The sequence below is a fragment of the Mollisia scopiformis genome, assembly GCF_001500285.1.
Source record: "Mollisia scopiformis unplaced genomic scaffold LY89scaffold_6, whole genome shotgun sequence".
Taxonomy (NCBI): domain Eukaryota; kingdom Fungi; phylum Ascomycota; class Leotiomycetes; order Helotiales; family Mollisiaceae; genus Mollisia; species Mollisia scopiformis.
Genome location: NW_017263586.1, coordinates 1,258,564 through 1,285,754, shown reverse-complemented (window position 1 = coordinate 1,285,754; position 27,191 = coordinate 1,258,564). Strand labels below are relative to the sequence as shown.

Here is a 27,191-nt window from a genome sequence, read left to right as displayed (position 1 = left end):
AGCTCACTTTATGCTCCTCTGAGAGCGTACTTGCGCAAATAGCCTTCTGCCTGGAAGAACAGAAAGCGTCCAAGTACTTCTAGGACAGGAAGTGGCAGTCATGTTTGGATCATAGAGTCCAAAGCACACTGGAGAAGCTTGTCGGCTTAGGGATGTGTTGGAATCCTCGTCCTCTGACTATCAGGACTTCTATGTCCGATATAAATGGTACATATGTGGAAGGTGAGAGAACATAGTGTGCGGACCTTGCTTCTGGGTCTCAAGCAAACCTACTAAAGCATGTAAGTAAAATCAAGGTTGAAGAGCGGGTTTGTTATACTTCACTGGGAGTGGCTAGCGCAAATCTCCTCGAAGAATGGCCCAACAAGCCTATATCTTCCAGATTGAATCGATGTGAGAAATTATTCAAGAGATCAAGAGCGCAACATGTGTCGAGACTTGCCAGAGCCCGGAAGAAGGACCTCGAGGTCATCCAAGACAGGAAGAGGCATGCCTTGGTTTATGGGTACCAGACCCAAGTCCGAGAGAGGATACAAAAAATTGTGTAAGAAGGGTGGAGGTTTGAAGGGCGAGGAAGGTTCTCTTATACTACTACAAGGTTGTGTTAGCGAAGTCTCTCGCTTAATGAAGGAAGGAACGCTGTGAAGCGAAAGCCAAATCAAGAAAGAACGAGTTCAAGCACCTAATCAGAGTTCATCCGAGCTATGTACTCCAGACCTGAGTTCGAGAGGGGATCGAAAAAAGTATGTAAGAAAGATGGAGGTTTGAGGTCCGTGGAGGGTTCCTTTATACTACCTACTTTTAGGACACCTTAGCGAGAGTCGTCCATAATAGGAAGGAGCGACAACCAAGTTAGGAAAGGACGAGTTCAACAACAGTAGCAGAGCTAGTGGTGCTGGAACCGACGCCGAGAGAGGAGATGAAAGTATGTAAGAAGGTTGGACTTTTGAAATGCGTAAAGGTTTCTTTTATATTGCCCCAAGGGCAAGTTGCGAAAGTAGTCTACCTATGCATATCTAGGCATGATAAGAAGAAGCGAGAGCCAAATCAGGAAAGAACAAGTTGGGCCATCGTATGAGAGCTATGTATGCCGGACTCGAGTCCAAGACAAGATACGATAGAGACATGTCAGAAGGATGTAGGATTGAAATATGCGGAGGGCTCTCTTCTATTCCTCCAAAGCTACCGGAAAGAATGCTTTGAAGTGAGGTCCAAATTGGAAAGGAACAAGCTCAAGCATGGTAACAGAGTCTATACGAGCTTGAGCTCTGGACCCGGATCCGAGAGAGGACAGAGAACTGTATGGAAGATACCAGGAGGGTCGGAGTACGTGGATGGCTCTTGATACTTCCCTACTTGAGTTATCTTAGCTACGGTTGTCCATAACAGGAACAGGACGCCGAGAAGTGATGTCACATTCAGAAAGGAGGAGGTACAAATCAACCTAATTGAGGCTCAATACATTCCGACTCAAAAGCGCAAGTGAGCAGATACTGCTATCGATGTAGTCACTACGTCTGCTCATCTCGCTCGCTAGAACCACGCTAAGCCTTCGACCAATCACAGCCTTCACGTTTTTGAATACCATATAGAATTAAATAAGCAAATCTTTGCCATCATCCTCTGAGACAGCGGCAACCAGGATATAGATGCTTGCGACAGTGATCGTGCCTCTCTATATTCTCGTGATTGCTTGAAATACGAATGTCGCAAAGATGATTATCCCCCTTTAAACCCCACACTAGCTGTGGTGTTGGACACCCTCCTGAAGGAGGGTTAAGTTTTTGCTTTTGACCTGTACGATTTTTTTTGGGTCTTTTTCGTTCTTTTTGAATTGTACTTGAGGTGCTTTTTAAGCGAGGTCCGTAGATGAGCCCGCTCTTCTTTGAAGTTGAGCGAGTTCGAGTACAGCATTAGAGTTTATGCGATCTATTTCCAGATCTCATGATTGAGGGATATATAGCTACTTTGAATAATGAATTACGGGACTCTCGAGCACTCCAGATTCAAGCCACTACACTGCTTTGCCTTGCGGAAGTGGCAGATTAGGCTTTTCTTTGCTTTTTTCACAAAGCAGTTGAGATTACAAGAAGCTAGGGGAGACTTCTCAGATTCCCACGAACGTTGCCAGACGAGTTACCTCAGGAACTACTTGATATAGATCTTGGTAGCAGATTCGAAGCTCTATCAGTATCTACCAAACACTGAAGAACAGCGTCACTCAACACAGACCACTTCCGAGATCCAATGTTCCATTTCCCGCGACCAAGCTACCATTGCCAATTTGAAGAACAAGCAAACCTGCAATACAGACAGAGAGACATATCATGGACTACCTATATGTCCTAGCATGCCCATTTCCTCTGCACACCAAACCACCAAGACCCAAATCAACATCCTCAGATAAACAGAGGGCAAACACAAATGCGACAAACATCTGAACAAGGACATAAAACCAACCAAAACCTCATGACACCACCCAGCAAGCATTGGACAACATTGCCACTAAGTAAATCTAGGGTCAAAGAGCTCTGTGAGGCAAGAGCATGAAAGAAGACTCATTCTTGTAGCAAGAACGGTCTATCATGGTTTTACTCTGACTAAGATGACCATGCTGGCAACGAACTCATAAAGACGCCACTACAAATAGAGGAGCTCCCCGATCTAAGTCTTTTACAGCAGCAAAGCGTCTACGGAAACCACTAAGATTTCCCAGTATTACAAGCAGACGAAACTTATTTTTACCGATGATATCAAGCCACAATTACGCATTTACAAGGAAAGACGTCTAAGCTTCACTAAGCCAAGAACCCGCAATCAAAGACATAATTCATTATCATATATGCAGCGCGAACTAGACGGCACGTTATCCCACTATTCACAAACCACCACTACCCATTCTCTGTCAAGATCAATCAGCACTACAAAACAGCAAGAGGATGGACTTCGTTCCCCTTACTTTCACCATTCCACCCCTCGATCTTGAACCGGAAATCCATATCGCCTTCCCCTCTCAGTATCGGGTGTCCCTTTTCATCCCACAACGAGCGTTCCCTGAACGTTACATTTCCTTCCCAGTCTACCAATATGATGGTTTGTCTCTGTGTGCCATAAATCCCCGTCATCGCTGGACTGGGCTCTGGTCTTTCTTTCTCTTGTAGCTCTGCTTCACAGTCTTTGGCGAGATGGGGATCTGCTGCTGCGATGGAATCTGCAGGGAGAGGAGGTTCTGCTGCTTGACCGATGGCGGGGATGAAGATGGATTTCTTGAGCTCCATTATATACGCCTCGAAGTCTTGGCCGTCTTGTTCGGGTAGTGTATCCGAATCCAGGACATCAAAGAGCTTTTCGATCAATTCCTCTTCTTCCAACCCCTTGTCCACAGCATGTTCCACCACCTCCAACACTTTCTCCTTCCCCATCTGTACCTTAGGCCAGACGTCAGGATCCGAGTAAGAAGTATTACTCAACCCGTATACCTCCCCTCTCTTCTCCGCAATCCATGGCACGTCCTCAGAGCTATCACACCGATTCGAAATAATAGCCAACGGCTCCAACTCATGCTTCGTATCCCTCCTCCTCCTCAACTTCCCACACAACAACGAAAAGCCCCCAACACCAGCAACGCCCTCTCCTTCCTCCAACAAGCGGTGAACAAACGCATGCGTATTCTCATCATTCGGAGCCGTCAACCACGCCGTCACCATACCGCCCCTACTCCTCGTGCCTTGTATGGGGTGGTCCGCATCGTGGGTATTCGTTTCCCGATAGTTCGTCAGGACGGCAAAGTTGCCCGTTTTCGTGATACCGGTCCACGTCCCTTGCTCTGCACGTTGCAGATCGCGAGAAGAGAGGATCTGTTGATGGTGCGAGATCCACCAGTGTGGTCTGCTCGTGGGGCGGATGATGAATTCGTCGCGGTTGTCGATGACGATGAGGGAGTAGGAGGGGTGTGCTGTGGTTACTAGGACGATACACATGGTTTCTTTCCTTTTTCTTCTTTTGTGTTCAGCAATGATGTGTGGGGTGAGGTAGGTAATTGTTTGTGTGGCTGAAGAACGTCTTGGTTCTCAGTCAAACCTCAGGATTCAAGTGAAGAGTGAAATAGTAAAATAGTTAAAATTACTTCCTTTTTCTGAAATTGGGGGAAAGTGCGAGCAAGGACCCTTTTTGAAGTGCAGCCAGCCCGCAGCCATACCGTGAATCGGAAAGTGATGCTGCAGCAATTATCTTGCGTCACAAGCTTGCATCTGGCAGTATGGTCTGAGGAATCCGTATGGTGATTTCTGGTGATGTGAGGGTCCAGAAGTTCAGCCACCTCCGCTTCACTGGTTGGATGGGCCACTGACAGGCACCAGAACGACTCCGAGAAACGGGTTTGGGTGGTCTTAGCCATTCCCGTTGGCATCCTCTACGGCCGTGACCTGCAGCCACAGGGGCAAATTCAGCATGTTTGATTGCGGCTTCGGCTGAGACTCAGGCAGGGCTGCAGATGACCTGACCAGGGAGAATGAGGGTCAAGGATACAGTAAGGAGGGAGGATGATCATGAAGAAGAGAAGTCGGAAGATTCAGGCTTCGATGTTTGTTGGTGGCATGGAATCACATCTCGACGACTGTGAATAATTATACCATGATTACCCTTACGTGGCTTCGACCATAAAGACAATTCTCGACAATCAATTATCCATTAGGCAGAAGAGAAACGAATGTACAAAGGAACAGAGAGGCGTGCTGCTGCCCACGAGACCAGAACTCGCTTTCCGGTCCAAGCTGTCAGATAAGAGACATCGCTAAGCTTCCTCTTTGACGACTTCCCTGACTCGGTGCTGACCTCCTCTTCTTCTTCCATTGTCCCTAATTCTCTCCAACATCAAGACGACCATTCGAGTCGTCTTTCTCTTGATTCTCTACACTCTTGCAGATTTCGCAAGCAAATTCCGAATCTGCCATCATGTTCTTCGCAACGTTCGCCAACCTCTTATCGTAAGCATGCAAATACCCCGCCATCGTCATCCCACCTCATCTGCACCCAGACATACAATAACAAAGCATCACACGATTCTAACATAACATGTTTGCAGTTCTGTCCCTACCTTTCTCTTCCCCGTCTTCGCCTCCTACAAAGCTCTCAAGACGAATGATCCCGCGCTTCTCCAACCATGGCTCATGTACTGGGTCGTGCTCGCAATCGCATTATTCGTTGAATCATGGACCGGATTCATCCTAACCTGGTACCATCTCCACTCTTCCCTTCTAAAGCTCACTCTCTAACCACTTCTTCACAGGATCCCTTTCTACGCCTGGATCCGCCTCGGTTTCCTCCTCTACCTAATCCTCCCCCAAACCCAGGGCGCCAAAGTCCTCTACCAAGAACACGTCCATCCCTTCCTCCTAACCAACGAACTCGCCATCGACGACTTCATCTCCTCGGCCCATGACCGCGCTAAATCCGCCGGAATAACCTACCTCAAACAAGCCATCGAGCTCCTAAAGACCCACATCCTGGGCCTCCCTCCCAAAGAGCCCACTCCCCCGCCAACACCGACCCCATACTCCTACACACAATCCCTCATCGCACGCTTCAACATCCCATCTGCTCGTCCTACCTTCCCAACAGGAAGCGGCAGCACGGCAAATGATTTCTACTCCCTTCTCGCCTCTGCAGTTTCCGCCGCAACAACAAACACCAATATTCGCGCAGCAGCACCACAAGACCTATCCAATTCCGGGACTCTAATCCCGCCCTCCGTCCGCGGCGAAGAACGCCTCTCCTTCATCTCAGCCCAACGAGAACGTCTCTCGATCCTCCTGTCAGCCCTCGACAAAGAAGCCTCTACCCTCTCCACTCCCTCCTCTCGATCCGTACAGAACATGTTCCTAGACGGCTCATCAGGGTCCGAGGAACATCTCGAAGAAGAGAGACCATCCGGCCTCAGCTCCCGTAAATCGGAGCCTGATTTCGAGAAGATAGACGCTGAGTCCGGAGCTGAGGAGGTAGGAGGGCAAGAGAGAAGGGCGGCGAAGCGGAGCGTAAGTTCGGGTGGTGGGAGCTGGATGCCTTGGAGCTGGGGGGCTAAGGGAGAGGATACCGTTATGAGTGGTACTGAGAAGGTGGTTGAAGAAGAAGGAGCAGATGTTGGGAGGAGTTCGGGAGTTGATGTTTGAGTTTACGGAGCTGGCGAGCAAGAGAGTGTGAATTAGAAACACGTACATACATAACCTCCACTACACACACGGAGTCAGGATCAGGATCGGAACGGTGTAGACGGGTGTCTCGCGGCTTTCCGAGCTTACATATATTTTTGGTTGGGTTGGGATAGGATACAGTCTTTAGATGATACCACGGTCATTAGGAAATCGATGATAGTCTGCTATGATCTTGTGACTATGTTCATAACTTTATTCTCACCATGAGATTTAGAATTTATGTGTCGAGGAAGCTGTTGGGAATGCCTTAAGTTTCTTAAAGAGGAATTAAACAGTAAACACAGTCCAATGTCTATAGACACAACCGACAATATGGAATTTGACTACCTCATTTCTCACTCCTTTACCTGTACTCAGCATACCTATCAATCACGAGGCGAGGAGCGAGATCAATGAAACATATAGATAAAACCATTGAGAACTTTACTTTCTTCAAGTCATATTAGCTGGTGCGGAAGATGCACTTTCAGCGCCTGTTGCGCGTTCTGCGGGATTCGCGCGTTTTGCGCATCCAGCGCTACTTGCGCTGCTTGCGCTCCAGCGTCACGATTGCTCACAACCTATGATGTGAATTATGACAAGCAACAAAAGTGGCCAAGTCACGAAAGAAGCCGAGTCACAAGAATATCTTAAGCTCAATGATCCTTTCAAGTCCCATTCTGCAGCCATAAAGAACGTAAGACCAGAAGAGCGTGTTGAACGAAAATCAATTTGTAAACTAAATCAAAAACCCGAGGAAAACAAAAATTTAGAAACCGAAGAGCAGTAAGGACAGATGAAACACGGTGCCGCTAAGAGAACTAGGACCCTCCTCCAAAACTTTTCTTCCACTCCCTCTCATCACTATCGCGTCTTCTTTGCTCCACTTCTTTCAGCCTTCCTCCCCCTTTCCTCGCTTCACACGATCTTCCTCTTCTCATCTGACCTCACCTCACCTCATCCCCATCCATTCAACCGCACCAGTCTTCGAAGACATCTTACTTCGAAGCCGGCGGATCACAAATAAAACTCCCACTGCTCCCATCCCAGATATCATCTCCCTTGGGCCCAATAACAGTATAATTGCCGACACAATTAGTCTTCGGATAGACCCAACAACCAGGACTACCGCTCTCCGGCTTGATGCTCCCAGTCTCAACACCAAAAAGGCCTGGGATGTTGTAGCATGTTCCCCAGTTACCGTAAGCGGTGTAGGATATGGTGGGGAGACCGAAGGATAGGAACCACCAGACGATGTCGAATTCTGCTAGGGCGCTAATGGATGGTGTTAGTGCTCGTTCGTGTGGTGAGGATGGAACGAATGGAGGGCATATGTTATGCGCACTTACGTGCTATTGCCAGACTGCTTGGTAGCTGGGTAAGGAGCCTGGCTGCCAGTGGTTGGAACTGAAGCCGCCGCAATGGGGTTTGGAATTGCATTTGCAACACCGTAGAGGCCTAGAACTGCTGTGAGAGCAGGAGTGAAACGCATATTGAACGGAGCTGAGAGTGTCTGATATATTGAAGGTCTGGAACTTGGTTGAAGAAGAAGTTTGGATCGATTGCTGGCTGAATTCCTGATGATCTGGTTCAGGATCGAGTCGACGGATCGAAGCTTTATATACCTTTCTGGCCAGGTCCGATCTCAACGATCGATTATGCTGTCTTCTTGAGATCAATGTGCTCTACTCCAAACTTGCTTGTGCATCGTAAGAGTTGTCTTTCCAGTATAGTATACTTGTCACAAGGTGGTCAAAGATAGTCATTGTACTCTCGACATGACGGCGTCTCCGAAATCTTCCCTAGCTGTGACGTGATGGAGGCACTGAGATGTGATATATAAGACGGCGAAGGTATTTTAGGAATGGGTCGAAGGTCTTCCTGGTATGGTGCTTGGCATATCAGTTGTACAAAGGATCCTCGTTTAGGAAACCGTCCAGGACAAGGCCAAGGACAGCTACTCAAATACGCCAGAGACCCCAAAAATCTCGCAGGCCAAATCCACTTTCGAATACTAGTGTAGTACTGGCTAGCCATTGATGACGGCATATCCGGTCATCGAGTCATCAGGCAAGAGAACATTTCATGTGGAGATCGGACCGTGATCAAGTCACAATGAAACTTCACGTCTTGCTACTGAGTTCTCAGTCAATAAAATGTTGGACATTCTTCCACCTCGTGCAACTTTCTATTCAAGTCGAAGAACAGGGAAGGCCGTTGTCTTTTTCGTAGCAAGCTATGGATGAAAGGATGTCTCTCGTGGCTGGTAATCTGGTAAGGTTTTGGGCTCCAGCCTATGGGAGCACGCTTCCTGTAAGAGAAATATGCCAGTCCATTTTCGGCCTCCTAAAAATATGCAGGTACGCACATTCCGACCTCTCACCGCTACTAAAGATCCCGAGCTGGAAAGATGGTACGGCCCGCGGATGCTTTTGCCGGTGCTATTTATGTGGTAATAACGGGCAGGTCCACGTGAAGCCAATATAGATGAGTGGCCCATTGGCATTGTGATAAAAGATAGAAAAGGGCGTCTGTAGGTTGGCTGAGCAGAGTGGAAATGACTGAGATCTTTTGACCCCTATTGCTTTCAAATACACCGGCAATTAAGAGGATGGAAGAAGATTTGGGCTCGGATCAACACCGCAGAGGTGACCTCGCTCATTGAAGCTTCTGCCTCTAGAGGTAGCCAGAGGTAACAGGATGTTGGTCTGGATGTTGATTCCATTCTTGCTGCCTAGACGAGGTACTGATCAACCTCTTGTACCACAAGTCTTGCGTACTGCTCTTGGTGATAGGAAACGCCAGCATAGAACAAGAACGGTTGTACTCAATCCCAACCGGAGATTATGCACATGAAAGTAACGTCGGCGCCGGGCATAGGCTATGGGGTCCCAAAACGAGTCGTGATATATCTTGCACATGAATCCGGACCACGAGGTATCTGCTTCTGGATTAGCATCTTCGGAGCTAGAGGCCAACGGACGTAAGGAGAAATAATCGCATGTTTGGCTCACGGTAGTCATAGTGTAAGGTAATTGCAACATCATAAAGTTCCGATCGAGATCCTGCAAGTGACAGGATCTATCATTTTTCAACGTATGACCAGGTAGCCAAGTAGTCCACACAGATGATGTCTGGGATAGGCACGCTTTCGTTGCAAATGGTTGGTGGTGCACAAAAGAAGAGCTGTGAGGCGAGTGGTGGGTTAATGGTAATAGTTTCGAGCACGGCGATCGAGGGAATGTATAGAGATCGTGAGTGAATGTAGTACTTGTGGCAGAGAAGCAAGCATTGCATCACGTACTAAGTGCTTGTGATGCTGACGGGAGGTTTATGGTAAAACGAACTATATCGGTACGTACTCGTATCGACTATCAATACGGTAGAATAGTGCGTGTGCCTCCTCGAAAGGTATCGTAGATATTGGCTGGGAACAATTCGTTGTCGCAGCGGGCGTGGGCGAAACATTGAGTGATGTGGATGTTGGATGAAGAATTGTAGATGTGAATGAGGCAGTTGCGCTAGTGAATGCCTGACAATGCATGAAGCAGGTGAGAACCATCGTGACTTCCCTGGTGTCACTTTACTTTCACATGCGCAGACTTTTCAGGAGTTCAATGAACTACCTAGGCATGCAATAGACTTGGCACTTGCCAATCATATGTGTTCTTATGGCAAAGGCATGATATGCAAATAGTTTCGTGATTTCATCGCATTCCACTGTATCCGTAGAACTATCAAAATACATCTTGAACAACAAAAGAATAATGGAAATTTCCCTTAGCCAGCCGGGTCGATCCCCAAGTCCTCCAAACGTATATATCCAAGCCAAATCTGGCTCTGTTCCATGTTTCCCGTTGCACCAGACCATGTGAAAAGAAGTTCAGCTCCATATTCGCCTCGCAACTCCTCGATCCAGACTGGATTCTGGACGCTAGTATCGCAGATGTGAAAACTTTCTCGTGTCCTGTGAGCTCCCGCATGAAGTTTATGTGAGAGTTGCAAGCATAGCTCTGACCAATCTAGGTGGTGGAACTGCAAGCAAACTAGGTTAGCCTTATTCAATCTTGAATCCCCTGAGGCCGTGACCCACCAGAGGACAGCCTAATACGATCTATCGATAGTATTTCGGTACGCTGATGGCCATCCTACCTTTCTTGTCCTTCTCAATTCTGACACCTCCTTCAGGTTCCTCGATCCTCTCTCTTCGAACCAAAGTAATCTCTTCGTTGGCGGTCTCAAAGCGGTCACGTTCATAGAGAACCAAATCACCCTCAGATGCTCGGCCCTCACGACGAATGCGGTCTGCTTTGCGCATCTCCTTCTCGGCACGCTTCTCGGCGCGTAAAGCTTCCTTCTCAGCTTCCAAGGCTTTGATTTCGGCCCGGATAGCACGCTCGTCCTTCCGACGATCAGGAGCCGCTAAGACGAGCGGGCCAACGGGCATAGGATCGGATCGTTCATAGACTTCCCTTCGCTCGACGAAGGTGCTCTCCTCGTGCGGTCTGGCATCCATGATTATAGGGCCGGCGTGGTGGGCGTGGTGGGGAGATGGTGCACGGTGTTCAATGATCTTGGTATCCTCTACGATCTGAACGGGAGGAGCTGGTGGTGCGTGGTGTGCTGCAGGGGGTGGTGGAATGGTGAACACCTCGTGGCGCTCTTCAATCACAGTGCCGGCTTCAGAGCGACCACCATGCATTTCAACTTCTGAATTGTAAGAATACGTCGTTAGATTTGTCGAGGGCTCTGATAACGCTGATGAAACTTTAGGGCAAAACAAGGGGTGGCAGTGAATTTAGAAAGAAAGGCAGTACTTACTCTCGCTCGCTTTGTAATCTTCACTAAGCTTGATGACCTCGTCTATGTTTTCACGGCCTAAAGCTTTCATGATGATGATTGTCTCACCCTATGAAACGTTAGTGGGTACAATCAGAAGTAGTTGCGAACCTCACCTCTTCTTCAAATGGGTACCCCAAGTCGATGATTGCCCGCTTGCTCACCAGTCTAGCAGGCATTCTTGTTTTGCCCTTCTTTGGGAACTCGCTTCTCACACTGACAGCCGTTGTCGTTGTCTCGCCGCCACTGCTCGAAGAGCTGACGCTGCTGCTTCTCACGCTGCCTCGGACGCTGTGGCTTGCTCTGCTCTCTCGGCTTCTGCTGCGCTTCTTCTTCCTGATGATCTCTCTCTCGCGGACTCTTTCAGGATATCCTCTGAAACGTTCATCACCATAGAAGTCCGGTTCTGCGATCTCGATCTCGTCGTAGTTTTCTCTTTCGGCAAATCGTCTTGGCGGTGGTAGAGCTCTGGTCCTGGGTAAGGGGATGGGTGTCAACGGAGGAGGTCTGACTTCTGGTCGATATCTTGCAGGTAGACCATATTCCTCTCTCTCAACGAATCTAGTCAAGGGCTTCCGATCAAAGGTATCCAGACTCGACTGCCGCCTCAAGAAAGCTGGTCTATTGCTGCGCCTTGGTGGCTCGGCTTCATATACATCCCTCTCACGCTCTTTCTCAATAGTTACACTTAGATTTCTATCTCGGCCAAATCTGTTGTAGTCTCTGTCGTCCTCATAATAGTCTCGTCGCTCGTATCTGTCTTCTTCGAAGCCTCGTGGGCCTCTTCGTTCGTATATTTCGTCGACCGATCGTTCTCGGGCTCGTCCGAAGTCTTCAGTGCGGGTAAAACGGGAGTCTCTCTCTTCGAAGCGTGCACGGTCTCGCTCGACAGCGAAGCGTTCACTGTCCCATCGTTCTCCTCCACGACCGCGGCCGTATCCATAATCTCGTGACATCTTGCAGGCTCAAGTACTTGGGATGTGACCTTTGAAGAACTGTCCAGGGATGAGACTTGGTCGTTGAGCTCAGAAGATGGTTTGGCAGGTTATGGCGTATGGTGATTATGCGATATCTTGTACCCCGCTACTGCCGCAGCGCGCGAGCTGCACTTGTTGGTTGTCAAGAAGGTGGAAGAGTTGTCGGCAACGGTTGGCGCAAGAGTATTTGAGGATGGATTTTCGAAGGAGATTAATGGGGAGGCTGGAGTTGAAGAGATTTATCGTCGGAAGTGTCAAGTGTGAAGTTGGGTGGGGTGCTTGGAGTTGATGAAATGGAAACAGGCTTGGAGTGACGAGCATATGACAGGGGACAACGCTGCTTGATTGGGCAGCCACGGCCTGAATCGATTTGCACGTGAGTGTTCGATGTCTCAAAATCAGCGTGTTTCGCCTCGTGTGCCTTCACAACTGATACTCGTAAAGATAGGGAGGATAACACTTTGGTATTCACTTTAGAAAAGATGAAGAAGAGTAGAAAATGGGGGTAGAGTTCAGGTTTTGTTTCATGTTCTGCTGCGGTCTGGAAAGACAATTGTTTGCATGATGGATGCTCCCTGACCGCCAAAACGATGACGTAGTGTTAGCGTGAAGCCCAGACGCCCAATGAGGGATATCCGAGCAGAAGAAAAGTTATCTTGGGCTTCTATATTGAGAGGAAATATAACAGGCTTCAAAATACTCAGCATCAGCGCCCAAAGAAGCTTCATTGGGCACACCGGATCGAATGGCGCGGGCCGAGACCAGACTCCAGTCCCACAGATTGATCTCCTCAGGGTCAGCTAAACTTAAGTGAGCCGGGGAACCAGACGGCGGCAGGCGCAGCCAGATACGATTGCTCAAAGCCAATACCGAAGTGGAGCTTTATCTTCTTTGCTCAACCGCCTCTCCTTGTTATGCCAAGACATGGATACTCTCAGAAGAGGAGGAGAGACGTGGACTAATAAGCGCCGGATATTCTGATGGACGGGGAATCCTCGCAAAGGACCAGCTGTCAAATGGATCATTGTACTGAGTATACCGAGTGCGGACGAATACAGGATGCAACATCCATGAGTCAGAATTTGCATCTTATTACCTTCTTCCACGAGTGTCTTTGTGATTCTAACCGCAGTTCACTCTGACTTGCGGCCATTCAGAGAGTAAGCCTTAATCAGTGAATATCTGGCAGTGAGTCCAGACTTTCTGCTGTGGAAATGTTTTCTTTGTCTTTCAGATCATAATCTTTCACCCTATTAGTAGGTGTGGAGTACACCTGCAAGACCGTTGCTCTCGATGGCCAGGGGTGAAGACTCCAAGAATTAGAAACATGAATCCATGCCACCCCAACGCCGCGCTATGCTCGCTCCGGAAATTTTGGTATGCGGTTCGTGCCGTAAGTGATAATGATCATACTCCAGTGGGGTCGAAATCCTATTTCGTCTTGCGACTTTTGATGTAATCCCTCAATTGCTCATGCCTCGTTACGAAGAACATCCTCTTTGCATCGCTCTTCCAGGTCAGGACCCCAATTTCGTCTGCATACCTGACGCATGCTTCATATTCCTTCAAATTCTCGAAGTCTCTAAACAGGAAGCCAGGTGTTGCTTTCATTCGTTCATTTTCAATCTGCCACAGTCGAATCTGATCGACCACAGTAGGAGGAAGGACAGGATTGCCGTTGGCGGATGAAGTCTTCACTAGCTGTGGATGTGCATGTGTGCCAAGGTAAGAGATAATCTGGTCTGACGTGATCCCATGGGAGATGGCTCTGGCCACAGACTCTCGAGTAATACGTCCAGAGACCATATTGGGATAACGAGTACCGAGTTTTGTGAAAAGAGCCAGGACGGCAATCTGCAGAGGAGAATTGGTGTATGCGTATAATCGATAGTTCGTCTCGATGATAATAAAACCCTTCGATCCACTTGCTGCCGTAAGAGCAGCCTCAAATCCGGCAGACACACTGCGAAGAGCAGTCGCATCAGATGTTAGAGTGGTAGCTAGCCGAGTTGGGTAGAATTGAGTTGATGCCGAGGGAGGGACATAAACAAGACCGAAGTCCACCAGGTATGTAAGCATTCGACGCTGGGATTCCGAGAGCGTAGAGGTGCTGTATGCGCGACCTAGTTCAAGAGAGCCAAGCATGAACAGAAACGAGAGCACTTCCACAGAGTCAAAATCCATCTATGTGCATGGTCAGTATCCATAGCCAGGCAGGAGAAGGTGTACTAACGTGCTCAGCATTTTCAATCCAGAGGAGAAGCATAGTCCAGACTTGCGCGTTAACCTCTTGCAACAAGAACGAGAAGCCTGCTTGTGTGATCCCACCTCCGGAATGTCTGCCTGTCGTCACCAGCTTTCCTGCTTCGAGCAATTTCTTGACTGATGCAGTTGGTCCCTGGCTCCCAAGTCCCCTATTTTCTGCAACACTGGCAACAACATAATGTAATATGCCTTCCCATTGATCTCTAGCGTAGTCGTCGAGGTATGATGTGTCCAAATTTGCAAGAACATCGTGAGACGGGACACCAAATGATTGATGTTCACCACCTCCAGTCAAGGCCAGTCGCAAGGATGAACCGAAATTCTTGGTCAAAGATACGGTTTGGGGATCGTCTCGACTCGGCGCAGTGATTGTGACAATATGGAGTCGTGATAATAGCGAAAGTGCTTGGTCTCGTTCTCTAAATAAGGATCAGCAATGTCAACGAAGTAGAGCGAAGCGGACAACCTTTTGCTATTTGGGTGGACCCATGAGTCGAGATCTGTTAAAGGCAGAGGTTTAGTCATGTATAGCAAGGCCATCACAAATGTCTTTGCTAGTCACTGTTAGCCAAGCGTCTCTTTTTTGGAAATGCATTTATACCAAGATGAGGCAGCATTCGACGGAAGATGGCCAGAGCTGTTGAGGGTTGTTGATACAATCGTCTGAAAGTGACTCCAGGGAGCCTCTCCAGGTACTCGAAAGATGCAGACGTAGAGACAGACATCTTGGGCAGTGTCAAAGTCTCGAGTCTTTCGTTGTTATCTGTATATCATTTCTGGCATGCGACTTGTATTTTTATTGAAGCCTCGCGACGTAGCCTGGCATAAAGTCGCGGAGATAGCGCACGGACCATCTAAGGTTACTCCCCGTGACGACGTCTTGTCTGCGCAAGCTCTCTTCCTTTTCACATTATTTCGAGCACCATGTCAGCTTTGAGATTTGTCCGATCAGTACGTGAAACTCGTCAATTGAGGAGGAAGTATTTCTTGCTGATGCGTTGACAGGTTCTAAAGTCCTTCCAAGCAGAGTCTGGACTAGAACCGAGGTACGAGCGCGTCTTCCCACTTTGGAGAAGTGCAAACCCAGTTGGCTTTGCATTTTCTTGTCTTCAAACGAAGTTCATGTTCATGTTAATTTTTGCTTATCATACTCCATACTTGTCATTGTACTGATTTATATTCCTTTTCAGACTGTTTGGAGAAAATGTAAGAAGCAGTGCCTTTCATGGGTTGCACTAGACGCATTCAGGTCCTTCATCAGAAAGACAAGGTCTGATAATGCATTTCTAGCTTCGAGTCACTGCTGCAGAACCTGGACGTGTAGACTTTGAGCTTGATATTAAAAAAGAGCATACAGTGGGTCTAGAAGTCTCCCAGTCAGTTCTAGTGTCTCACTTCACTACAGAATCGTCTCAATATCATCCATGGAGGTACCATCGCAAGCATGGGTAGAGCATCAACACATTCCTACCCAAGCTAGAGCTGATATTTTGGTATAGTTGACCTGGGCGGATCCTTGGCAGTAGCATCAAGAGGATTGTATGCTACAGGAGTGTCGACGGACCTGAATGGTACGGTCTAGAAGCAGCTTAAAGAGCACACGCTGAAATTGACCTTGTTTAGTCACTTATCTCAATTCTGGCGGACAAGTTGGAGATGTTCTCAGAGCCGTTGTTAAATGTGACAAGTGTAAGTTGAACACCTACACAGTCACGAGATGTCGTTTGACGCCATTGCAGTTGGCAAAACACTGGCATACACTTCGATACAGTTCACCAACAGTAAAGGAGAGATAGCTGCAAGAGGCAGCCATACCAAGTATGTTTAGGTCATCATCCCACAAATGTCTTTCCGCCTTCAGGAATACGTCGTTGATCGCGCCACAGATATGTTGCGCTGGCATGGAAGCATCCGGAGAACATTGTGGAGGAATTATCTCCTCATCCCAAGAAATGAGGATATCCAACAGATCGTTCTAGGAACGACGCTTTGCAACGTTGCAGTCGTATATGTCAACAATAACAACTCAATAGAACTTTAGAAAACATCTGACAGCTCAGCCCTGAGCACTCCTTGTGATCGATCAATGGATGGTACCGTTGAAGGTCGATAGTTTAAGAAAGTGAGCTAACCAAGTCGGCCCACTTGATGTGCTTCGGTTTATGTACCGAAGTACCAGTGAGCTGCCAACGACCATGACAGCCTTCTCTATAGGTCTTTGCAGGGGAATTTTGCGACCAGAGTGCGAGGCCCCTCTTCTGACTTGCGGGGCACCCGTCTTACTCGCAATATTTCGATCCTTGGATATAAAAAGTTTTTAACATGCATACGCCACATTGGTACCTCGATTCTATGGATCCCCAGACTCTGACAACAACACCTAGTCGGATCTGATGAGCGTTATCAATCGGCAAGAAATGCACCGCGACGAGCACCGTTCCAGCAAACACACAATGATCTCGACATGTTGGTTGGTGGCATTGTGCAACGACCCCGCAGACGTGTACGACCTTTTAGATATGAGATGCACACTCCCTGTTGTTTGTCCGCCACATGATCATGAGAGAAATCCTATCGGCCATCGCGAGCCACTCGGAATCATATTACACAGCATGAGCTTGTGTTGCCTTATGAACGTTAATTGCTCTCGGTAAATTGTCTGCCGTTGAACGGTGCCGCTGGTTCACTCGCTAATTACACATCGTTCTCGGCCTCTACTCAGCACATCCTCGCAGACTTTGCTAGTTTTGTGGCTTGTTCTGGCTTGTATATCGATGTACAATACTGCACGATGCCGACTCACTTCGAAGTCATAGTCTAAGCTGATATCCGAAAATCAGAAAATCATGGTCTAAAAAGGAGATGATCAAATGGCAGCACATGCTTCATAACCCTTTTAGGCAATCGAAGGGTGTATTTCAGGGGGTACAAGTTCAAAGGCAGTCGGCAGCACACGATGTCCAGTTCCAATTCGAACGGCTCCGACGAGTACGCTAGACTGAAGGCCCGACACTTCTCCTTTTGTCGCGTGAGGTCCATGGACTGATACTCGAAAGGTTCCTAAAAGAACAGTCCCCAGAATCCTGGCGGCTTAGTGGGGCAGTCCAGCGCCCACAGCGGCCCACTTCCCCAACACAACGCTGGAGAATGCGGGGACTGGGGAAGATCGGGTTAAGTTTGATGGTGGATAGCGGCGCTCCTTCGGCGACATCGACCGTGGATTAAGCCACACAAGAGGAAAAAAAAGTGAGAATATGGCTTGTGACGGCATGTTTGCGACGCCTTGAAACTCGAAAGTTGAAGGATTTTCAACATGAAAGATGGAGATTACAATGCTTGTTTGCTGAGTGAGCTCTTCGGAATTCCAGCAAACCCAGAGTAATGCTTCGTAAGGGCTGAAAGTCGTTGATGTGCAGGAGTACAGGGTTACAAAGCCAAGAGATGTGTAGCGAGCCAGACGATGACTGAGGATCATTAGGGCCGCCGGATGAGGAGTAACGGCCACTGCATAATCCCTGATCATCAATTACCAGCAGCAGACTTGGGGCCTATGATAATCCTTGACAGCCTGTACGTCCCAGAAAGAGCCTACTTGGAGAAAGGCCCATGATTCCGTCGAGCCACCCAGGCAAGACTTTCCCTCGCTCACCACGCTTCCTTTGCAGTCTCGTCACCAGTCTAGAGATGCCACAAGGGTCCCTCTGCCCGCCTAGGTAGCAATTAGCGAATTATGTGCAGCCCGTCCATTTGGAGCTCCCCTGCTCGTGCCAGCCGGTCATCCATACAGTCCCGAGTATCATGACCATCCAATACTCGGGGAAATGCGAGCAAGCTAGTCATTATAAGGTGCAAGACACCGCCGCGTGTGTGGCCGAATTCTCGCACCCTCTGCTTCACTTTATGGTATCTCCCTTTTCGATGTCTCAGAAGTCGTGGGATAGTTGATAATTCAAGCTTCGAGTCTCATATACATCCAAACGACTGAGTGGTAGTTAAGTGCAAGCAGCAAGAGGAAGTTCCTCGACCGTCATTATGTATCAGACCAGTAATGTATACTTCATTTGCTCATTCGCTGCCATTGGTAAGTTTCTTTCGTTGATGTTGATAATCCTAGAGTGTCTTCAGAGTATTTGCTGATCTGAAAAGGCGGTGGACTCTTCGGTTTCGACATCAGCAGTATGTCAGGTGTTTTAGGAACAATGGCATACAAACGGTACTTCGGAAACCCAGTGTCGTACAGGCAGGGAGGTATTACTTGCGCCATGCCAGCTGGTTCGCTTGTCGGTGCACTATCTTCCTCCTACATCGCAGACAGGTTTTCCAGAAGGACTAGTATACAAATCGCCTCCGTATTTTGGGTGATTGGATCGATGTTAGTAATTGAGTCTGACTTTCCGAGTCGATCTAATATGGATATAGTATTCAATGCGCTTCTGTCGACATTGGCATGCTCTGCTTCGGACGTGTTGTTGCTGGTCTCTGTGTCGGTATCGCCTCGTCGATTTGCCCAGTCTATCAATCAGAGATTGCTCCCAAGGAAATTCGTGGTCGTGTAGTATCTCTTCAACAATGGGCTATCACATGGGGGCAAGTGATTGTTTTCTTCCTCTCCCTTTCCTCGTTTCTTGCCAATTCTGCTGTATTAGGTCACCAACGCTTGTTGGACTTTGAGACCCGTCTAAACCAGTCTGCTTTGTGCAGCCATAGCCATTTGGTGTTGAAGTATCGTCTACAGTGAACAACATACTAACTTCTTGTAGTATTCTTATACAGTACTTTATCCAATACGGTGCTTCGTGGGTTGGTGGCGGACCAAATGATCCGAATCAGCCAACATCTGCTTTCCGTATTCCATGGGGGGTTCAAATCGTGCCGGCTGTCCTCCTATTCTTCGGAATGTTCTTTTTGCCTTTGTCACCAAGATGGCTCGCCTCGAAAGATAGATGGGAGGAAGCGATCCAGGTCATGGCCAGACTTCACGGTAATGGAGATATCAACCACCCTAAGGTTCTTGCCGAGTACCAGGAGATCGAGGAAGCTCTAAGATTCGAACGGGAGGAAGCTATCAGTAGTTACAAACAATTGGTCGAGCCTCGTATGTTGAAGCGAGTCTTGCTCGGAATGTCAATCCAGATGTGGTCTCAGCTATGCGGCATGAATGTTATGATGTATTACGTTGTGTACATCATGGAAGGAGCCAATATCGCGTCTCCACTACTTACAGCTTCCATTCAATACATCCTGAACGTCACCCTCACACTACCCGCCATTATCTACCTGGATCGATTCGGAAGACGTCCTGCGATGCTCATAGGATCTTTCTTCATGATGACATTCCTCTTCATCGTAGGAGCTCTCCAAGCCTCGTACGGACAAGCGAATGTCGGTCCACTCAAGAATTCAACCAATTCTGACATCAGTTGGATTGTCAACGACAACAAGCCGATCTCGAAAGCTATCGTTGCAATGACATACCTGTTCGTTTGTACTTTCGCAACCACCTGGGGACCAACTTCCTGGACTTACCCAGCTGAGATCTTCCCAAACAAGATCCGTGCCAAAGCTGTATCTCTCGCAACAGCATCAAATTGGTTCTGGAACTGCGTTCTGGCATTCGCCGTACCGCCTCTTTTGTGGAACATGTATATCTACCCCGCCTCTCCTTTACATACTCCAGCTAATGATTCTTAGTAACTGGAAAATGTACATGATATTCGCTACATTCAACGGCGCCGCATTCATCCACATGTTCCTCACCGCCCCCGAAACGAAAGGAAAGACATTAGAAGAAATGGACGACGTATTCGACAGCGGTCTTCCTGCCTGGCGCAGCGTACCGAAGGGATCTCGTCTCGATCAGTTACAGAAAGATATCGAGGCTGGAAATGTCAAGATCGCCGCTCCGATTGGCGGTGTCGTACCACCACCAAGGGAGAGTGAAAAGACTGCTGTAGCTAAGGAGAGCGGTCTTGTTTAATGATTGCGATTGGTGATCACTGCGATCGAAATCTTATTTAATATCGTCATACCTCTTAATTTTTCGAGGACGATGTGTATGTGTATGACGGGCATCGGATGGGAAAATGATCGCGGTGATCAGGGATATTCATCGTTGTTGGGTTCTTTGATACCTATTTGCTTATGAGTTATGACTTTTCATGATTGTTATATTCTGTTGTATGTTTGTTGGAAAGAGCTATATAGCTTGGAATCCTCTTCTAATCCTGACCTGACGCCATTTCGGCCACTATGTTACCAGCATGCAATGTCATGCTTGATACTTTCTATATCCTGTCCTGTCACTCCTAGCCTGTCAACCAAAATGAGGCAAGAATTTCGTCCACTCTACTGTCTGATACACACCCGCCGGCATCGAAGAAAAGCAGTAAAAAATCAGAACAAGAAGCCCAACTCTTGAAATAATGTAACAAACAAAAAGAGCCCACCACCCAAGTATGCTGCTACCAGTATCCAATGGATCAGGAAGGGGAAAAGAAAAGAGTAAGAGCGATACCAGATTCAAACTAGTTGCGGTGACTGCAAAGACGCGCCACGCAATCTTGATATCCGTGTTTGGGAATTCCCAGTTCCAGGCTAGGATATGTAATGCTGAGAATAATGTCCCTGCGAGGTAGAATGCGATTTGCGATCCAATTTCTGTGCCTAGGCTCTTGGGCTTCGAGCCGCGGAGGTATGCCAACGCAGCCGCAGCCATCTTCAGGCTGAGATCATTTGTGCTAAGGTCGATATACGCAAAAAAAGGGGGTTGTTCGGTTCGTGTAGTTCTAAAGTCTTGATGTGATACTTGGTTGTATGGATAGTGATAAATCTGGTTAGGAAGGAGGACGACACTGCCATGCATACATGAGGGGTTCACGTTTGTCGTACCCACGACGAGTTCTCTCCTCTCGACACCATAAGGTTTATTCCACCACAGTCCGTACATCACCAGGCCACAAAACACAAAGGCGATAGTGGCCAGCTCGAGTTGTGTAATCGGCAAGCCGACCGAAGCTCTAGCAATACATTGTACTACCAGCCAAGTTGATTGAACGATAGCAAACAATTTGGTAAATGGATCACGCTTGCTGAGTGCTTTGATGTCTTCTTCATCCGGTATATGGCAGTCTTGACAAATTTCTCGTATATATGCTGAAAGTTTCGTTAGTCAAACATTTTGCTAAATAGACCTACTAACCCAATGCGTCATAATTCATCAAGATTCCTTCCACCAAAGTCGGTGCAGGTATATCGAAGTTTGTGTTCGAAGCAGGTCGCTCCATATTCTCTCCAGCATCTGCACCTATTGTAGATTTTCGGATATGGGCTTTTGATACCATATCTTGACCTTGAACCCACCCATATTTGCTAAAAAGGCATGGCTTTTTGTCATCTTTGCTCTCTCGTCTTCCCCCGTTTCATCAGCATTCTGCACAGCTGCCTTAGCAAAAGACTCTCTCGCCGAGAGGAAATCTCTCATGGCCATAGCAACACCAACTTCTGGAGCGAGTACGATAGCTCCCATCCAAAGGATCTTTCTAATCCATTTTTCTAGCAAAGGTAGTTCAGGCCAATATGGTATGCCATGCCAATCGTACCAGCCAGCCTCAGACTCCTCGATGCTAGGGACGTTCAAATGGAGACAACTCCACGTGCAGACTAGGAACACAGAGAAACAACTCCACAGAATATCGGATGTGCTTCTGCCGTCTCCGGATGAGACCCAACCTGAGCGAGCGTCCAAAGTAGTGTTTTGAAGCATATCGAGGACAAGGCTGAGCGTAAGTGACCTCGACAATCGCATGCAAAGGTACCAAGACCTATTCAATATAATTAGAGCAAACGCAATCGTGTTTCAAGAAGATATAAGCAGTAATTAAAACATTCGAGAATATAATCTAAAGGAAATCAAGAAGATTGCGAAGATTTTCAACTGAAAGGTTGATGCTGTTGATAGGCGCTAACGCGTCAGACACACAGCCTTGAACTTTGGGGGCTGTACAAGTCGAATCTGCAAGCCACAAATCTGATTTGGCAGCCTCACTTTAGAGATGTGCAATATCTCAAATGAAAAGCAAATGGGGTTGTGCCCCGTCTTCCAGTTCGTTCCGTCCTGACTCCAAACGACCCGAAATCGTTCCTCGTGCATGCTAACAAATACAGCAAGGGCCTTCACGTTTGAATGCTGATTCACCACCCAATAATGAATTTGCGAAATCGTCTCAAGAGCACTTTCGTCAACATTGCTTTTATCCCAAGTTCTAAAAGTACAATTTTTCGGACCTTCCGAAACGCTCACTCCTCATCGCTGCCCACATCAGGCTCAGCATAACTCATCTTCTTTCCCCTCGCTCTTACACTGCTCCTACCCGAAACGCTTGTCGGCGCAGCAGCCATGATCTTTCTATCAAGTTCATCTTCCTCTCCATCTGAAAGATCTACCATACTCAAATCCTCGTCATCCTCTTCCTCGTCCACGTTCGACAGACTCGGTGTTGGAACGTTCTTCGCATTCTTCTTCTTTGCCGGCGTAGCTTTCTTGACACTTCCCGGGGCCTTCTTCTCTTTGGCTGGCGTTGACTTCGTCTTCTTCGCTGATTTCTCGCCGTCATCTTCTCCTTCTTCTTCAGCGGCCCGTCTCGCTTTCATCTCATCTATGATAGCCTTCACGTCGGCTAGGTTATTTGCCTCTTCCAGCTTATCCTTGACCTCGTCATCAAGTGGAGCCTTGTTCTTTGCGGTAATTTTCTTCCTGGCCTCAAAGTTCGCTGGTGTAGGATTCTTAAACATCTCAGCTTCGTCCTCGCCACCTTTCTTCTTCACTTCTCGTCTCTTAGGTCTTAGCCACTCTTCCATGCTAACGGGCCAGTATACTCGATTCTCTTTTCCGCCCATCCCTACCTCTTCATCTGGAATGGTCTCTTTAGCAGCTTCTTCTTCTTCACTAAGCTCCTTTCCAAACTCGTCAATTTCGGCAGCTATCTGTTTCTTTGTCTTCTTCTTTTTTACCTTCTTCGGCAGTGGCTTGTTATCGTCGTCTCGTTCATAGGGAATGATGTTGTTGAATGTGTCCCAACCAGGTAATTTCAATGTCCTCATTAGCTCGAACACGGCTTGCTCTTTGTCTTTTGCCTCGATCATGAGATCCATGTCATTCGGACACGGTGGCAGAGTAATGGGTCTCGGATTATGCTTCCTTCGTTGACGTCCTGTAATAGCTTCTGGACATCCCTCACTATAGTGCATCTTTTGCGTAATGTTCTTCCTTTCCCAAGTAGCCTTTATTCGAGGATAGAGAGACATGATATCCAGCGTCCCTTCCCGAAGTTGGGTTGAGTCGAAGATGATATTATGGTGATGGAAATCGAGGCAGAGGGGTATGTTGAGCTCTTCACAAACGGGAAGGAGATCATGTACAGACCAGGAAACGTCGTCATTTTCGAGAACAAGGCGCCGTTTGATTGATGGCGATAAATCCCGATAGTTCTCTCTGAAACGATCTAGAGTGGCAGCTTTGTCGCCAAACGTGCCGCCCATATGCAAGATCATTACTGCATCACGATCTGACTGCTCTGGTAGCTTGAGAAGCGAGAGCATCTCGTCATGATATTCTAGATCTCGAATCGCATTCACAATCACCTCTTTACGAGGTGAACCCAATTGTGTGAATTGTCCCGGGTGTGTGCTGACGCGGTGACCAAGCTCTGCTACGACTTTCCCAACTTCAGCGAGAGCTGCACTGGCAAATGGAGCCAGCTTATAGCCATATTCTGCGTGGCTGGCAAATGGAAACATTTCAGAGCTCAGACGCATGAACTTTATGCCGTACTTGTGGTTCCATCGAAGCATCTTGGGGAGATCTCGGACGTTTGCGAGACATAATTCCTCCACATAACGTTGTCCGCGTAATACCGATGCTGGTTGAGTCTTATCAGGTCGGTTTTTGGTTGCATGTTCGGGCTGGGATGGATCTTTCAAGGGATGACGATGTTCGAGTATCGAGGCTATACGGCAGGTTCGTGATGTGAAAACTGGTGGGTTACTGAAGCGCAAATAGGTATTGAGGCAAGCCTATTTCAATCAGTACAAGTCTTTAAAGTACCACATGCGACCTACGTATCCTAGTCTTCCTTTCCAAGGCAGTGGAAGATAGTCACTGTTCACAGGAGGTGGTCTGGCTGCCTCTTTCTTCATTGTATCCACATCTTCGACTGGCGCTTCATCGTCCCCATCAGGATCAACTCTCTTGTCCCATTCATCTCCATCATCTTCTTTCTTGACTTTCACTTCTACAGCTTTCTTTGCAGCTTGTTCGGCCTTGAAAGCTTTGATCTCATCCGACCCCTTTTTGGCTGCTAGAGAGCTTTTAGTCGGTGTCTTTTTGGGCTTCTTGGCTGGTGTTGAAGATGGAGATGGTGCTTCGATGTCTGACAATGGAGAATCGCTCTCTTCCTTTTTGGCAACTCGCTTGACACCATTTGTCTTCGCAGGAGTCGTCAGCTCGATCTTGTTGATATCGAGAGCTTCTCCTTTCTCGTCTGCATCTGGACTTGCTCTGAGAGCAGTCTTTCCGTCTACTATATCTGCATTATGGTCTGGATTGGTATCGACCTTGCTTCTTCGAGATGCTTGTCTCTTTGGTGGTGGCGGTTGAATAGCACCTGGTGGTAAAATCGGAGTATCGTTCAGAAAGCCACTGGTAGAGACAGTGTCTGTGGCCACTGAAGACCTCTTACGCTTGGGAGGCATACCCAATGCTGGCACAAGAGCAATCGGTCTAAGCTGGTCGCAGATTTTCTGTCTCGAACAATTCGTTATGCTCCTGGGTTTAGTATACACAAAGAAGAGTCTGCTCGATCGCAGTCTAGAATTGAAAGAATTGAACATTCAAATGTACAGTACTTCACACCAAAGCTTCACTATGCAAAGAAAAGACAAGATCACCTACTCTCCTTACCTCCAGCACTTCCATTGTCGCGTCTAGCTCCGACGTCACGCGTCTTTAGCTTCGATTTGGAGTTGTTCCTGAGATCTCAAGAAAGTAAACGTCATGCAAGACGGGAAGTTAAGAGGCTTGGATTGGAGCCTCGATCTTCAGGCTTGAAACCATCAGCCATGCCACGTGATCGTAATCTTTAGTTCAATTGCTTGTTTCTCAGGTCTCTTCTCTGCTCTCAAAGCTCAGTCGAATCATTTACGTAACGTCCGTCCCTGCGTCCCGAGACGCACCCTGTAACGAGACGAATCTATAGTTTTGGAATCACAATTTTTTTCATAGTAAGTCTTTAAAGTTGTTATCAATACATTACTTTCTTTACCTATTTCCCTCTAGAAAGACCATTTGGCAACAAGAAAAATAGTGCGGTTTATTGTGCTATTGATCGTTTTAATCACGCCACCAATCGCCGCTTTGGCTGTTCCCCCCTGCTTAATCGCGACGATTAGAGTCTTTTCAAAATTCGGAGCGCTTGGGGAGAGGTCCTATAACGAAAGAATATGGCTCCAAATTTTAAAGAAACTCAGAGAGGGAAAGAATGCAGTCCGGGAGTTTCGCCGTTGCGAGGAGATGGGCCACATGTTTCGGTGCTTAGTAATATGCATTAACCTAGTCAAAATATACTATGTTCACGCCCGGGCTCGCTATATTTTACTTAGCCACGATTCTCAGGCCTGATCACGCGTGTGGCGTAAGAGCAGGTTTCTCGAACATTCTATCGGCAGGCGGCAGTACGCTGGTGCCTGGCAACTGGAGCGCCGTCACCCGTCTCCTTCTACATCACCATCGCGACGGCGGGATAATATAGACAGAGCCAGTCAAGTCCTAACGCAAGGCGTACCTCTTGGCGTGCCTAGGTCATACCGTGCTCTTGCAGATCATGGCAACGTCCCTCATTCTACACTCCATCATCGTGCTCGCGGACGACCCTCGATGGAAGAGAAAGCGCGAGGCCAACAGTACCTCGAACCATATGAAGAAGATGTTGTAGTTAAGTATTTGCTACAAATGTCCGACCTTGACCAACCAATACGAATAAAATTTATCCCCTTTATAGCCTTTAGAGTCACCTACCATCGACCTATCACCGACATAGATCGGATACTCAACAATAATGGAGGTTCCTTCCCAATTTGCTTTGACGGTGATCGAAGACTATTCGAGGCGTTTTAGTGTATATGAGGTATATTGGAAAGCCGCTCTCGTCCGTTCATAACTACCTCGAATCGTGGATTAGGCGGGATAGGTTTAGCACGGTTGAACTTAGTAGTAACCGATATTCTCGGTAAGACTTAAGGCGCGATGCTGTGTTCAAAAAGCAAAGACGCTGCGATAGTGGTGGTTGAAGATGGAGGAGTGGTCGGCTAAAGGGTTGTATTTGCGACTTGGCTTTGTGGAAAAGAAGTATTGTTGCTGGCCGAGCTCTGGCTCGATGTTGAGATGGATAAAAGCGATTGCTATCGTATATACTGTGGTCTAGGGAAAAGCATACTTGAATTAAATAAGTGACTGTCTCCACGTACACAATCCCAGTTCCTAGAACGTATCTAAACTATTCATTCCCTCCGCGTTCATAGCAATCCTCAATAAGTCGCTTGACGGCATTATGTCCATTCTCTGATGCGCGTTTCAACGCTTTTCTATACTGCGTATCTCCAGACCCAGTAAGCCTAACACCATTATTGAGAAGCAATTGTACCATGTCTATGCGCCCGTGCTCCGCAGCCCCTTCTAAAGCCGTTCTTCCCTGCTCTGGTGCTGCTTGTGCATTGATATCCGCACTAGCATTTAAAAGGATTATAGCGATTCCGATATAGCCTTTAATTGCAGATACTTGAAGTGCGGTTGCCCCTGCTGCATGTGCTGGTGGAGCATTGACATCGGCACCAGCAGCTAGAAGAACTTGGACCAGCTCGATATTGCCAC

The 27,191-nt window shown here is 47.7% G+C and overlaps 10 protein-coding genes across 10 annotated transcripts; 4 read left to right on the top strand and 6 right to left on the bottom strand.

Annotated features, from left to right (window-relative positions):
- Positions 1 to 2,690: 2,690 nt before the first annotated feature.
- LY89DRAFT_452505 (DUF833-domain-containing protein) lies at positions 2,691 to 4,334 on the bottom strand. Its single transcript, XM_018207620.1, has 2 exons — positions 2,960 to 4,334; positions 2,691 to 2,902 (listed from the first exon to the last, which is right to left on the bottom strand). The coding sequence occupies exons 1-2, from the start codon at positions 3,978 to 3,980 to the stop codon at positions 2,892 to 2,894; spliced, it is 1,032 nt and encodes a 343-aa protein (XP_018075051.1). The 5' UTR covers positions 3,981 to 4,334; the 3' UTR covers positions 2,691 to 2,891.
- A 232-nt stretch (positions 4,335 to 4,566) lies between these two features.
- LY89DRAFT_682396 (uncharacterized protein) lies at positions 4,567 to 6,608 on the top strand. The gene is made up of 3 exons (XM_018214499.1): positions 4,567 to 4,985; positions 5,084 to 5,233; positions 5,288 to 6,608. The coding sequence occupies exons 1-3, from the start codon at positions 4,954 to 4,956 to the stop codon at positions 6,165 to 6,167; spliced, it is 1,062 nt and encodes a 353-aa protein (XP_018075050.1). The 5' UTR covers positions 4,567 to 4,953; the 3' UTR covers positions 6,168 to 6,608.
- A 474-nt stretch (positions 6,609 to 7,082) lies between these two features.
- LY89DRAFT_452500 (uncharacterized protein) lies at positions 7,083 to 7,784 on the bottom strand. The gene is made up of 2 exons (XM_018207619.1): positions 7,534 to 7,784; positions 7,083 to 7,463 (listed from the first exon to the last, which is right to left on the bottom strand). Exons 1-2 carry the CDS (start codon positions 7,626 to 7,628, stop codon positions 7,187 to 7,189), a joined length of 372 nt encoding a protein of 123 aa, XP_018075049.1. The 5' UTR covers positions 7,629 to 7,784; the 3' UTR covers positions 7,083 to 7,186.
- Positions 7,785 to 10,302: 2,518 nt separating this feature from the next.
- Positions 10,303 to 11,983, bottom strand: LY89DRAFT_730711 (uncharacterized protein; the record flags this gene model as incomplete). The annotated part of the gene is made up of 3 exons (XM_018219504.1): positions 10,303 to 10,946; positions 11,010 to 11,097; positions 11,144 to 11,983. 3 exons carry the CDS (start codon positions 11,981 to 11,983, stop codon positions 10,303 to 10,305), a joined length of 1,572 nt encoding a protein of 523 aa, XP_018075048.1.
- Positions 11,984 to 13,263: 1,280 nt separating this feature from the next.
- Positions 13,264 to 15,050, bottom strand: LY89DRAFT_452072 (transcription factor Tfb2). Its single transcript, XM_018207618.1, has 4 exons — positions 14,871 to 15,050; positions 14,736 to 14,823; positions 14,238 to 14,688; positions 13,264 to 14,188 (listed from the first exon to the last, which is right to left on the bottom strand). The coding sequence occupies exons 1-4, from the start codon at positions 14,992 to 14,994 to the stop codon at positions 13,436 to 13,438; spliced, it is 1,416 nt and encodes a 471-aa protein (XP_018075047.1). The 5' UTR covers positions 14,995 to 15,050; the 3' UTR covers positions 13,264 to 13,435.
- Positions 15,051 to 15,175: 125 nt separating this feature from the next.
- LY89DRAFT_705516 (acyl-coenzyme A thioesterase-like protein 13) lies at positions 15,176 to 16,325 on the top strand. The gene is made up of 9 exons (XM_018217457.1): positions 15,176 to 15,220; positions 15,275 to 15,315; positions 15,460 to 15,475; positions 15,560 to 15,625; positions 15,675 to 15,717; positions 15,769 to 15,840; positions 15,893 to 15,958; positions 16,009 to 16,087; positions 16,156 to 16,325. Exons 1-9 carry the CDS (start codon positions 15,194 to 15,196, stop codon positions 16,223 to 16,225), a joined length of 480 nt encoding a protein of 159 aa, XP_018075046.1. The 5' UTR covers positions 15,176 to 15,193; the 3' UTR covers positions 16,226 to 16,325.
- Positions 16,326 to 18,047: 1,722 nt separating this feature from the next.
- Positions 18,048 to 20,414, top strand: LY89DRAFT_452029 (MFS sugar transporter-like protein). Its single transcript, XM_018207617.1, has 5 exons — positions 18,048 to 18,350; positions 18,416 to 18,641; positions 18,689 to 18,856; positions 19,030 to 19,911; positions 19,961 to 20,414. Exons 1-5 carry the CDS (start codon positions 18,302 to 18,304, stop codon positions 20,244 to 20,246), a joined length of 1,611 nt encoding a protein of 536 aa, XP_018075045.1. The 5' UTR covers positions 18,048 to 18,301; the 3' UTR covers positions 20,247 to 20,414.
- Positions 20,415 to 20,662: 248 nt separating this feature from the next.
- Positions 20,663 to 22,031, bottom strand: LY89DRAFT_730707 (uncharacterized protein; the record flags this gene model as incomplete). The annotated part of the gene is made up of 4 exons (XM_018219503.1): positions 20,663 to 20,730; positions 20,795 to 21,421; positions 21,468 to 21,572; positions 21,629 to 22,031. The coding sequence occupies 4 exons, from the start codon at positions 22,029 to 22,031 to the stop codon at positions 20,663 to 20,665; spliced, it is 1,203 nt and encodes a 400-aa protein (XP_018075044.1).
- A 457-nt stretch (positions 22,032 to 22,488) lies between these two features.
- Positions 22,489 to 25,403, bottom strand: LY89DRAFT_682388 (UV-endonuclease UvdE). The gene is made up of 2 exons (XM_018214498.1): positions 24,386 to 25,403; positions 22,489 to 24,340 (listed from the first exon to the last, which is right to left on the bottom strand). Exons 1-2 carry the CDS (start codon positions 25,016 to 25,018, stop codon positions 22,565 to 22,567), a joined length of 2,409 nt encoding a protein of 802 aa, XP_018075043.1. The 5' UTR covers positions 25,019 to 25,403; the 3' UTR covers positions 22,489 to 22,564.
- Positions 25,404 to 26,069: 666 nt separating this feature from the next.
- LY89DRAFT_563477 (uncharacterized protein) lies at positions 26,070 to 26,357 on the top strand (the record flags this gene model as incomplete). The annotated part of the gene is made up of 2 exons (XM_018208496.1): positions 26,070 to 26,153; positions 26,208 to 26,357. Coding segments are annotated over 2 exons (234 nt in total), but the record flags the coding sequence as incomplete, so codon positions are not given.
- Positions 26,358 to 27,191: the final 834 nt, after the last annotated feature.